Source organism: Limulus polyphemus, unplaced genomic scaffold (assembly GCF_000517525.1).
Source record: "Limulus polyphemus unplaced genomic scaffold, Limulus_polyphemus-2.1.2 Scaffold1222, whole genome shotgun sequence".
Classification (NCBI taxonomy): Eukaryota; Metazoa; Arthropoda; class Merostomata; order Xiphosura; family Limulidae; genus Limulus; species Limulus polyphemus.
The window spans coordinates 177705-191669 of record NW_013666832.1 but is presented as its reverse complement, the minus strand read 5'-3'; the positions used below and the strand labels follow the sequence as shown (position 1 = coordinate 191669).

The 13965-nt window shown below is 34.2% G+C and overlaps 1 protein-coding gene across 1 annotated transcript in view; it reads right to left on the bottom strand.

The window, feature by feature from the left end:
- Positions 1–6150: 6150 nt before the first annotated feature.
- Positions 6151–13965, bottom strand: part of LOC106462674 (calcium-independent protein kinase C-like) — a gene marked incomplete at both ends in the record, with an annotated part of 41359 nt that continues 33544 nt past the window's right edge. Inside the window, 4 exon segments of the mRNA NM_001314157.1 lie at positions 6151–7719; positions 11859–12005; positions 12755–12943; positions 13401–13539. Of these exon segments, the coding sequence (NP_001301086.1) occupies positions 7543–7719; positions 11859–12005; positions 12755–12943; positions 13401–13539 (652 nt within the window).

The window sequence follows — 13965 nt, the reverse complement described above, 5'->3', positions numbered from 1 at the left end:
AGGAGACAAGGTGTGGTCGTATAATCCCAGGAAGATCAAAGGGAAGTCTCCTAAGTTGTCATCTCCATGGGAAGGCCCATATGACATAGTGGATCATCTCTCAGACGTAACTTTCCGAATAAAATGTGGTTGGCGAGGTAAGCCAAAGGTGGTGCATGCCAACAGGCTTTGGCATTATCATGGTCCAGGATAGTTCAGTTGGAACGTAGTTAACAATGGATCAAATGATGATGCTAAAGTCATGTCACCATAGTAGAGGGGTGTACTTGCTTTACTTGTATCTTCTGTTGTGGACTGTCCAAGGCATCTACAAACTGATCCCTCAGCTTGAGGACATTTGGTGGTGCAGTTGGGTAGGCCTTGTGTGCCATACTTTCCAAATCCTGTGCCAGCTATTGCAGGCTCTCCCCTATAGCATGGACTCTACTAGTCCTAAACTTACCCCTTTTATAATACTCGCGATACATCACAACGATTCACAATATCGATAACTTCGCTCTCGACTAGCACAAAACACACACTTTATTATTACCCGAAAACCATAACTACTGTTCGCTTAACTATCATACATTCATCATCTATCTATATCTCTTCTATCACTGGCTTTATTTGCTGGGCTTATATACTAAAAAGAGGGCGCCTGGCAAACACTCGGACATTCGCGGAGTTCCCCGAAAATTCATGTTTCGCATGCTCCCAGCGTCGCGGGACTTCCGCTGTCGTAACAGTATTTATAACATCGATAAATTGAACTCTGCGCCACTTTGCTGTCTTTGTCTTACTGTAGATTAAAACACCATGTAAAGTGTAAATCATGGTTATACTCTCAGACCCCTATATACTCCCTGAGAAGTGGAAATATACCCCTGAGAGTACATGTACTCCAGGTTGGGAATGTCTGGACTAGAGGGAATGCAGCTAGTCATTACCACCCACTGCCAACTCTTGGGTTAATCTTTTACCAACGAATAGTGGGATTAATTGTAACATCATAATGCCCTCACAGCTGAAAGGGCAAGCATGTTTTGTGGGACGTGGATTCGAACCTGCGACCCTCAGATTGCGAGTCAAGCGCCCTAACCAGCTAGCCATGCCGGGTCGCCTTAAAGAAGAACAAAAGAGAAGGAGAGAAAATTAGAAGAAAGAGATAGAAAACTAAAAGACCAGGAAGAAGGAGATAGAAAATTAGCAGAAAGAGATAGAAAGGTAAAAGAAGACCAGGAAGAAGGAGTTAGAAAATTAGAAGAACATGACAATATTTAAGAGGGGCGTTAAAAAAACAGACAGGATACTTAAAGGAGAATTGATACAAAAATAACTGTTATTGAAGACAAGATTTATGAAGCTATAAGGGATGTACAACGGACTTACAACGCTAGAAACCGGGTTTCGATACCCGTGGTGGGCAGAGCACAGATAGCCCTTGTGTAGCTTTGTGCATAATTAAAAACAAACACTACAAGGTATGGAATATGTAAACTTATTTGTTCTACTCCTATTACTACTACTTTTTGTGCCATCTGTTACTGAAGGACCTACCTGGACTACTCCAGCCATCACACTAGTCAATCAAGTTACAGAATTTAGCCGGCCAATTCAACATTTGGCCAATCGATTAACCAATGGACTATGGTGAGAAGATAACATTGAAGTCATACCAAACTCAGTTTGAAATCATCAATGGACTATGGTGGGAAGATACCATTGAAGTCATACCAATCTCAGTTTGAAATCATCAATGGACTATGGTGGGAAGATACCATTGAAGTTTTGGTATGACCTCAATGGTATCTTCCCACCATAGTCCATTGGTGATTTCAAACTGAGATTGGTATGACTCCAGTGGTATCTTCCCACCATAGTCCATTGGTTTAAAATGATTTCAAACTGAGTTTGGTATGCTCAGTTTGAAATCATTTTAAACCAATGGACTATGGTGGGAAGATACCATTGAAGTCATACCAATCTCAGTTTGAAATCATCAATGGACTATGGTAGAAAGATACCATTGAAGTCATACCAAACTCAGTTTGAAATCATCAATGGACTATGGTGGGAAGATACCATTGAAGTCATACCAATCTCAGTTTGAAATCATCAATGGACTATGGTGGGAAGATACTATTGAAGTCATACCAATCTCAGTTTGAAATCATTTTAAGGGTGAAAGGATGTAATAGTGAACAAAAAGCTACCCATCTTGGTTCCCATTATCAGTTTTGATAATACTAAGTAACGTTCTAGCTGAGAGCTATAACAACTATCAAATATTGGTACTGATAACTGCCTAATCCAACAGGTTAGGAGTGTCGCATTAAAAGCTACTCACAACAATTCCAGATTTCCAGGGTAGCATGCACGACGTCACTCAAACTTCAGTTAATCTCTCAATTTTCTTTACAAGGCCATTCCTAGTTTGCCCCTGAACGGGAAATATCCATCTTTCGAGAGAGCTCGGGTTACAGAGTATCGTTATTCTTGTGTTAAATTGATTTCTTGAACCTACATGTTTTCCTAACATCAGGAATAATAATTTCAAAATAATTAATTACCTAAACTTGCAGTATATGTGTATCTAAAATCAGTGGTGTAGGAAGGAGTTGCAAAATGGGGGTGCTTGGCTAGATATGCAGATTTTACGATGAGAAATTGATAGTATAAGCAGTTGTTAAAAGCTTTCTTTCGTATGTAAAAGTGGGGGCGCTAAAGAATCCCCGGTTCCGACGACTCTGCTTAAATTATTGTATGTGATGTCTGACTGTTAAAGAGACGAGACGTTGTACAGAATTAAACATTATCCCACAAACAGCTGTTTCAGAACTTGATATAGTTCTGATACTGGTTTATAAAGAAAATTTTGTAGTTATGCAGCAGCTTACAGCAGTAAGTCTGAATACTGATTATTATATGTGTGTACCTTCCTACATGTATGAAACAATTACGATCACAGAAAACTGATCTAATTTATAATCTTCACTTTCTAAAACAGAAGTCAACTGCATCGTCCTCACAAAAATGCAGGGAATCTTGCCTGTTCCATCTGACAGACAACAGAAGTATAATTCAAGTATAGTTCAAAGGAAGCGAACATTTTAAATAGAGTGGAGTCTCAGTTTATCTGCATGGATCAAGTGCCTGTGTACATTGTTTAAAAGGATGGATTTAAAAACCTGCTGGCCAAACTCCACTACAAATATGAACTTCTTAGTCGCAAGATTCTCATTAATACTTCATGATGAAACAATGGAAGCAGTTAATGGGAATATTCATGCAGTACTGACCTCTGGACAACATAGTTACAGACGCTCATATATCAATAACTGCTCAGAGCTGGGAAATGGAAACAGATCATACTGCTATGGGCCCAAAGAAAGATCTTAATGACACTTTGGATGACTGGAACTTCGATATCAGTAGAATATCAGCAATAACTACTGACCTCTCGGATTCTATGGTTTAGATGTAATTTGGAACTGGGAATCAACAAAGCAATTCACATTGATCAAGCATCAGCAAATTCACCCAAACTGTGTAAAACAGTCTCAGCATACACTAGGTCTTCCAAGATCACAAGGCAGTTGACAACAAAAAACTAGTTTTCCACCATAAACGTGTAAACGATAAGCCTACACTCTGGAATCCAATGCAGGCAAAATTGTGGCCTGTGATAACTTTGTATTCGGCACCCCTTTGGGTGGGCACCCTGTGCTGGAGCAAACGTCACCTGCTCCAAGGGCTAACCTTGGTATGGTGCAGTGTTTCTTGACACTGTCTGTACTGTTCTTACAGTGTTTCTTGAGACAGCAGCAAGCTGTCTGTACTGTTCTAACAGTATTTCTTGAGACAACAAGCTGTCTGTATCATTCTTACAGATGACAGGAAAAAGTTGAATCTAATATCCAAGGATACTTACGTTAGTAGTCTGGAAACCATGAAGAATGTTTTTGGCCCACCAAGTGAGTTCACCGATGCATTAAGCAGAGAGAAACGTGGCACTGTTTCTTCTACTCTTCCTTTAACTTAGAAGACTTGTTAATATCTAACAGCTACTGATGGAGACAGCAACCTGGTCGTTGAAACAAAGGGAAAATTAACTAACAATTTACAACAGAGGTGTGAGGAGAGGGACTGACAAAAGATTCTCGTTCTTACATCTTCTCTTGACCCATGTTTTAAGGATATGTTTGTTTTAAATCAAGAGGTTAAATAACAGCTTTTGCAACAGTTTCAACCAACGTATGGAAACAGGCAAACCCAAGGAAAAAAACAGATAAACTAAATAACAAGAGGATAAAACTTGACTTGAAAGGACTGCTATCCATCATCAACTCACAGGTGAAACAACTGCATTATGAAGAACATCTTGTTACACACTCTTCTAGGGAAAGACTGAAAAGTGGTTGGTTGGTTGTTTTGAATTTCGCGCAAAGCTACACGAGAGCTACCCGTGCTAGCTGTCTCTAATTTAGCAGTGTAAGACTAGAGGGAAGGCAACTAATCATAACACTCACCTCCAACTCTTGGGCTACTCTTTTACCAACGAATAGTGGGATTGACTATCACATTATAACGCCTCCACGGCTGAAAGGGCGAGCATATTTGGTGGGATGGGGATTCGACCCCGCAGATTGAGAGTCGAGCGCCCTAAACACCTGACTGAAAAGTAAGCTTATATTCTGTGGCCAGATGGAAGAAACACGAGTTGAAGATTCTCTAGCTTCGTGGAAGAAAAGTTAGGAACTTTAACTTTGGCGCCTGAGCATTGAGGCTCCTAGCTATGCTTCCGAACGTACGCCGAACGTACGTTTAGCACATCGAGAATCATTTACATTCCAAGACACAGAAAATGTAGATATGCTCGAGTTTCTTGCAAAAAAAAAAAAAACTGCCACTACCAAAACAAATTATGACCATGTCAAAGTCATGAGATGAGATGCAAATTTGTTGCTTAAACTGTTTTTAGTTTTAATGAAACATTACTTTTTGTTTTTATACTGAAGCCTAGTTTCTAACATTTTGTATATCATTATTTCTATATTTTCACACGTGTTGATAATTACTTTGAATTTGCTAGTTCACCAAACTACAAAATGTGCAGCTCTTTTTTTAACCAATTGCTGTAAATTTAGGTGTTTTTTGTTGAAACCTAAATACAGATATGTGTTGACTTTGTCTTCAACTTTTAGTGGTACGTGTTACATGTACTGTACAAATATACTATTAATGTTTTTTCTATTGAAAATTTTTTATGAATTGTCACAACAGATTGTAGAATAGGGTGCAAAAATTCACTCGTATAATTATTACAAATAACCAAAGCACCAAGTTGTTGTTGTTTTTTATTACTGTTCTTCTTCCAGCATTTCTTTTATGGTGGTAGTGCAAAGGTATCAAGTATTGTGGAGCCGAGTATTGGTATAGTCCACCACTAATGTGAATTCATAATCTTTTCTGAGAAAATGAAAATTGATCAGTTATGAAACCGAAATAAAACTATAAACTACAGGATTCTTACATTAACATTTCTGGAACATTATTAGCCAAGAATTTTAAAAGTAGTAATGTGATTCAAAACTGACAATTTTATCACTGATGTGGATGAACAAACAAAAATCATGCAAGTCAAAAAAAGTAGAACAAGGAAATATCACAACCAACTTAATCATTTAAGATAAAGATCACAAATTATTTAACATTTAATTTATACAAAATTTGTATCATGTATGGCAACTTGTATTTTCAAGGTTTGTGACTATTTTAACTATGCAGGGTGTGTCTGAAGAGTTCATGATTTATGTGTGTGTAAGGGGAACTGTGACTCAGAAACACTACACCTAACTCTGACAAATCAGCAAGTTTCATGTCAATGAGTGCTGCTTATGGAACTGGATTGCTAAATTCTTCAAATGTTTACTGAATAATTCATTATGGTTTGGTTAAAGTATTTCTAAGAGTCACACAGAAATTCATTGTTTAAAACATACAGAGAATAAGTATAGAAAACTTTTTCTGGTAAAGAACTCTAAAGAAGTTGTTACAAATGATACCAACATTTAATTTGTATAAGAAGCTTTGAATATTACACAATGTTTTGAGATATATGTGTTACTCTGTAGTTGTAAAAAAACACACATCAAATCCTTGGTCACATGAAGAAAATCACAATTTATTGTTGATTTTTTCAGAAAGCTATGACTCTGAGCACAGTCCATGTATCTACTTTTGAAACAACTATTTTGTCACAGTAACAAATTGTTTAACAGGAAACAAATTAAAAATATAATTAAGACCTAATATGAATAGCTACATATGAACGTATTAAGTTACAGTGAAAATGAGAGAAACTGCACACATCCACAAGACTGTTTACCAAGACTTGCTGCTTCTAAATGCTGGTTTTTCATCTGACTCAAGATAAGAATCAATGCTTTATTGCAGTAACACTGAAATGCACATTTTTAAACAGACTTTTGTCTCATTTTTAAATACTAACACAAGAATTATGTGCATAACAGCAGCAGTGACACTTAGCTAACTTTTAGAGTTGCAGAGTTCTGAATAATTCTTTAAAGAAAACTTCTGACTAGACAGCATAGTTGTGGCATTCTAAATGTGACAGTCCATTGAAATTTCATATTGGTAAAGATGATAATGTTAGAAATAAATAAAATGATTATGTTCTGAGCTGACTAGTACTGTTAAATTATAACACTTTCCATGTTCAAATCTTTGTTGCTTCCAGCTCTATTAGTACTCCAACAAACTTACACTTATTAAGACATACACTAAAAAACAAAAGCTGGGAAGATGACATCACTTCCCAATGCTGTAACCAGCATAATCTAACGACAACAATCATATACACGATTTATTTGGCTACGTTTTCTAAGGTCAAATAATTTAAAAATTATAAAAAACTTAACATTACAGAGCTAATAACCAACATATGTGATTTATTTTATATTGTGTTAACAAGCACATTTTACAAAATTTGCTATATAATTGAATAAGTCACTTTCCAGAGCACGGCCTTTCACTTAAAACTATATATATATGAAGATGGCTTGTTCTTATTCACTCTTCCATGTCTCTTAAAATGTGTGAGATTCTTCTTATTAAAACAAACTGGATTTCTTACTCAGTGAATAATAACAAAAAAATAACTTAAGTTTCATTTACAACAAAAATATCCCACGAAGTACATGCCAATTAATGAATCCCAATGATTATTCTTCCACTTTTCGTATTTAGTTTCAACTCCACATGATTTATGATAATACTTAAGAAGTAATCAAAAAAGAAGGGCCTTAAATGAATAACGGCATCTTTTAAGTAGGAAGGGTAACACATACAGAGGACTTGTGACACAACATTTTGGAATTTCCGGAAGATTGTACGGTTTCTGAGAACTGTATGGATGACTAAGAAGTTACACCAATATTTTTTCTTGCCACAGGGACAGAAGATTAAATGGAAATGCATAATGAGGCAGGTTCTCAATTTTTGTCTGGATGATGACCAGCTGACCTAATGCCTCCACTGCTATGTAGCAGGACCCTCTACCATATTTCTGTTTGGACAGTAATCTTCATTCACTACAGAGAACCCTCGGAATTCTTCCTGGTTGATAGTGCGGATTACATCAGGATTTACTTGGGTCAACACCGGATCTTCTTTGGTGAAGTCCTGATCAAAGTTGTTCACGTCTCGTTTGGTTTTCTGTTGAAAAAAGTATGTTACAGATGTAAGTTCCTTTGAAACATAAAACATTGTAAGCAGTGGTAGTTTCAACATGATGTTCAAATCCATAACATCTTATAGAGATTCTGGTAATACCTTCTAAAGAACTGATTATTATTTAATGACAGAAAGATGATTCTTGCATCTTACACATAAACATGAGTTTACCATTTTCTGTAAAACTTAAGGAAACAAAATTTTAAAAGTTCAAATGAAACCTCATTTCAGATAAATTCATACCTAATTCTTATCATTTCCTAACAAGTAATCAAATACCAACAGAATTAATATTAAATAGGTAAAAACAAAATAGATGGTTTAACATGGAACTTTGTGTTTCACTCAAGTTTTGATTCATTGATTGGTCCAACAACTTTCTATCAAAATTAACATTTAGAACAAAGTATCCATTTAATCAAAAAAAAAATTTGGTGGAAGAATCTTTAATTATATACATAATAAAAATATTATCCCACCATATACATGCACACACTAGCTGAGAATACCCTTTAGAGAATCACAAATTGTATAAACGCAATGTTCCCTTTCTTCTTTCTATTGTTATCAAATCCCCAGTAATGTCATTAGATGCTAATTGCATACTTTGCTTTGTAGAAAGTAATAATTGACTCTTTTAACTAAGTACTTATTCTATAAATTCAAAGCCAAAAAGTCTATAAAAAAGATGGAGATTTGTCATTTTTCATCTCCCTTCTTGGGCAAAAATCCTAAAACAACATGTACACTGTCAGGCAGTTCCAGTTACTATAGAAAAAATTACAGTAATCGAGCCAGCCAACTCTGGGTGATTCTAACACACACACAGTGGATCGTCTTTCTGTTTTAGCTTAAACAATAGGTAATATCTCATAAATATGGCAAAATAAATCAACATTGCATTATTCACTTTGAATCATTTTATTCATGTGCCGTAAAAATTAATTTAAATTCAGTTTAAATTCACCACATAACATTTTGTTCAGTGTAACTCGGTGATGATTAAGTGAATTTGGAACCAAAATGAATGTAAGTTTTGTTTTACAACACATGAATAAAATGGTGCAATGTGAGTACTGCCAAGTTACTTCATTTTACCATGCTTAAATCTACTGTTTGTGCTAAAGCAGAATTTTAGCTTTTTGTTTTTGCTCAAGTGTTTTTATATGAATTTCGTTATATCAACTCAAGACATTTACACTGTATTCATTATTGTTTAACTAGACCTCTTAAGGTAAGTAACTCATTCAGGAAAGTAACATGCAGATAAGGATATTGTTAATACTACAAACACCGTCAAATGGATTACACAGGATTGGAAAGTGCAAGGAACAACCAGAAGCAGCAGTAACACCACATGACATTCTTGTTCTGAGCTAAGCTATGCAAAATGAACTCTAGGAAAGAGAATGATCAGGTGAAGGGAAAAATGATATTTTTTATTAATCCAAGTTTTTTCTATTCACCACTGATGCAACATAATTTCAAGAATAAATATTTATCTACAATTAAAAAGTTTGTTTTGTTTTGAATTTTGTGCAAATCTACACGAGGGTTATCTGCACTAGCCGTCCCTAATTTAGCAGTGAAAGAATAGAGGGAAGGCAGCTAGTCATCACCACCTACCGATAACTCTTGGGCTACTCTTTTACCAATGAATAGTGGGATTGACCATCACATTATAATGCCCCCATAACTGAGAGGGCAAGCATGTTTGGTGGGACAAGGATTTGAACCCATGACCCTCAGATTATGAGTCGAGCACTCTAACCACCAGGCCATGCTGGGCCTAAATTAAAATGAACTAGGTAACTGTTTTAGCTAAGCAAGCACAGATTGAATTCATTGCTTCACACTGCTAGTGCTAGGATTGATGTAAATTACAATGTTTGTGAAAAATAAAGCAAGAATCTGCTGGTCGTGATTGCTAGGTGCTTTCAGTGCAAGTTCTCTGTCCAGCATTTGTTGCTGCACTTGACATGTGCTTACATTTTAAACTCGATCCCCCCTAGTAGCAGCAAATGATGGTAGTATAAAATTTATTTTTAAAGCTATTTTAAATTTTTGGTGATTAATCTTTGCTAAAGGGTGTGCACTGAACGTCTTTCTTCATATTCATACAATTAAGAAAACTAATACTTTCTTTTTTTTTACTGGACAAAGATTAGGGACATTGAAAGTTTTAAGGATAACTTCAAACAGCTTTAGTATTAAAAGTAGGCAAAGTTAGTAAATGAAAATTTTTTTAACGTGCTGCAGCATAACATTTGCTATTTCTACTTCTGAAGAAGAGAAGTAAACATGCATATTTTATACATAATATGCAAACTATGTAAACAGGAAAGATTACAGTGGCTTTGTTTGATTTATATAATACTTAATATACTTTAATTTATTTATAGGCAACATACAGGTTTCTATCTGAATAGTTATTCTTATTTACTGAACACAAAGAATGCTGGTATTAAAAAAAAATAGAATTTGTGCCTCTAAACATTTGTCAACATATAAAAAAGCCAATGAAAAGCCTATAGAAGACAATAATTTAGAATTTTGTCACATATGATATAAGAGTTAGGTAATTAGTGGTATTTGAGAATTGCTAAATCAATGGGCTCATTAACTGATTACTACTTGCCTCTACACCATAAAATAAACAAAAGGAATCTGGGTTTCCTTTACAACTTTTTTCAACCACTGCATTATGTTCATAGTTTTAACACTGTTTTTCTTTTTCTTAAAGTATATTTTCACTTATCATTGGGTCTTATGATAGACCTCTTCTGAAGGTTGATTTGCATGTTTTGAGAAAAACAAAAGTTTATCTAAAAAATATTATACACAGATTTTATAATCTGGACATTTCCTATTTGGCACTCACCTAATGTCAATTAAGTACCACCATGTGGTCACCATTATTTTTGTTTTTTAAAATATGCAGTAATTCTATACTGATCTTCTGTAAATCAAATAAAGTAGTAACTAAATAACGAAAACATGTTTTATATAACTGATACTTGAAATCGGTGAAACTCCATAATTACAGAACTGAGGAAGAACAAGACAATTGTACATATCACAAATACATAATTTATTACGACCAGGGTTTCCCCAGTAAAGGCATCATCAGGTACAGACTGAATTGTTTTGTAGCAGGGTTTATATATACACACACATGCGCGTTTAAACAAAGAATCAGAAGTGACCTTGACATTCACCTACAGACAAGTGGGGTAAGAAGTGAGGAGGAGCTTAAGTTGGTTTGGTCATTTAGAACTTTTCTGGACTTGTTTTTAGAGAATTAAAGAACACTCTCAAAATTGGAAATAAAGGAAAATGGATTCAACCTTTGCATCCTACCTTACTGAAACTAAACACCAATTTGCTCCAGAAAAAAAACTGCAAAATTTCACATATCTGTGAAAAAAGGTAAAAAAACTAGACAGTCTGGAAACTTTAGAAATAAATAGATGTCTAAAAACAAGTCCAGAAAAAGTTCTAAATGACCAAATCAACTTAAGCTCCTCCTCACTTCTTACCCCACTTGCCTGTAAGTGAATGATTGTAGTTAGTAATAATTTGGTCAATTTATTTACGTATGTTGTTTGAATAAGATAAACATACAAATAATATTCAATAAAGATTTAAGTCATCAGGATATTTTACAGTTGCTTATGATATTCACTAAACAGTAAACTTAACTGAACTCGGGTGATTTGATGATGATTTTATTTTGTGAAATAAAAGAAAAACTCATGATTACAAACACTGCAACTCAATAAAACCATAGTATATCTATTAAAAACTAAAAACACAATATTTAAACAAAGAATTAAATATCAACAAGACAACTTCATTAAGCCTTAAACAATTTCCAGTCATGCAACTTCTTTCTTTTAATTAAGAATATTAACTTTGAATGCGTTACGATTAAGAATATTAACTTTGAATGCGTTACGATTAAGAATATTAACTTTGAATGCTTTATGCTACGAAGACATTACAGAAAGCTTTCAATTAAATCTTTTTTTTTTACACGATGAAAGGAAAAAACCATTATGAAAACAAGCTTCTACTTTTCTTTCAGTTGAAAAAACAAGATGCTAATAGAATATACTCACAATTTTCGGTCTAAAAGGTGGTTTAACTTTTCGGCTTTCCAAAGCATCCCAATCAATTTCCTTGAAAAATATATGGTTTAATATTGCCTGCTCCAGACCCTGAGAAGGTACACACCCTAATCGTTTAGCAGGATTCTTGGTCATGAACTGAAATAATAAAAACTTTTATTCTTCAAACTATAATTAGTACTTCAACTGTGATTCTACAAGTCTTACGAATAAACGAATGAATGATATAAATCATATAATTATTTCCATTTAACTTGTAGCAATTTATAGAATAAAGGTTACAAATTCTTGCCAGTTCAATAAGTAATTTTTTTTTAGTATAGTTATTTTTCTAATGAAAACATTCCAATAAAAATGTACCAATTCTACAGATAATATTCTTACGCTTTATAATTTGCAATAAAATTTTTTTTATTTATAACAGTTGCATATATATATATATATTTAGTATTTTAGTAGAAAAATGTCTACAAATAGTTATATCTTTACAGATAAAATTCCTAAACACATTTTACTTTTTACTAGTACCGCTACACACATTTTACTTTTTACTAGTACCGCTACACACATTTTACTTTTTACTAGTACCGCTACACACATTTTACTTTTTACTAGTACCACTACACACATTTTACTTTTTACTAGTACCACTACACACATTTTACTTTTTACTAGTACCGCTAAACACATTTTACTTTTTACTAGTACCGCTAAACACATTTTACTTTTTACTAGTACCGCTAAACACATTTTACTTTTTACTAGTACCGCTACACACATTTTACTTTTTACTAGTTCTCCACTTCTATAAACAAGTTAGTTTTACATTCAACCATACAATGTTGTTTACAGTAATCATAAAAGTTGTGTTCCCACACTGAACTTACCCCTTTGAGAACAGAAACGGCTTCCTTGCTCAACCAAACAGGATATACAACATCTTCATGTAAGATAGACTCAAAGAGGTCATCTTCATTATCAGCTTCAAATGGTGGCTGTCCTGCCATCATCTCGTACATCAGTACACCCAGAGCCCACCAGTCGACAGAAGGACCATATTCTAACTCTTGCAGGATCTGGTATAAAAAATGTAGTGTTGGAATTTTATTCACACAACAGCCAATTCAAAATGAACCAAATGGTTTATGAATATTCTGTAGTTATAGAGTACTCATTTCAGTTTACCACAGCATAATAAACAGTACAAGTACACTTTAAATGATTTAATTCTGATAAGTAGTTTTTATGTAGAATTTAAATAAATGTGTAAATACCAAGTAGCTAATGGGATAATAATTATTAAGTACTTAACACCAACTAGAAACCTTTGTGTGCAAAATAAGAGACTAATGATAAGACTTGCATTTCAAATGACAAAAATGTTACAGTTTGATTATAGTGGGGTATATTGTCTGTTATAGGTAAAGCCTAGTTTAACTGCTAACAGAGATATGGATAAGTGGTCCTGTCTTTATGTTTATTTTAGATTAACAATATTACATTATTTAATTATCTATGAATCCAATGTAGTACCTCAGGTGCAATGTAATCGGGAGTACCACAGAATGTTGTCGTTGTAGCACCACCAGCGATTCCTTCTTTACACATTCCAAAGTCTGCAATCTTGCAGTGTCCTTCACTATCTAACAAGATGTTGTCCAACTTGAGATCCCTAGAGGATGTTTTACACTTCATTTACCAAATAAACAAGTAAAAATAATAATTCCTCGACTAAGTCTACTTCGACCTTGAACAACAATCCCACTAGTTTATGGACTACTTTAAAACCATACTTACTGGTTTAAAATATACACAAAACATCAAATATATTTATTTGAAATAAACTACTTACACCACATGTGAATGTTCACATTACATTTCTAACACCAGAGAAACATTGACAGTATACTGTTTACACTTAACCTCTTGTTCAATGAAATATTCTGTACTTAACCTCTTGTCCAATGAAATATTCTGTACTTAACCTCTTGTCCAATGAAATATTCTGTACTTAACCTCTTGTTCAATGAAATATTCTGTACTTAACCTCTTGTTCAATGAAATATTCTGTACTTAACCTCTTGTTCAATGAAATATT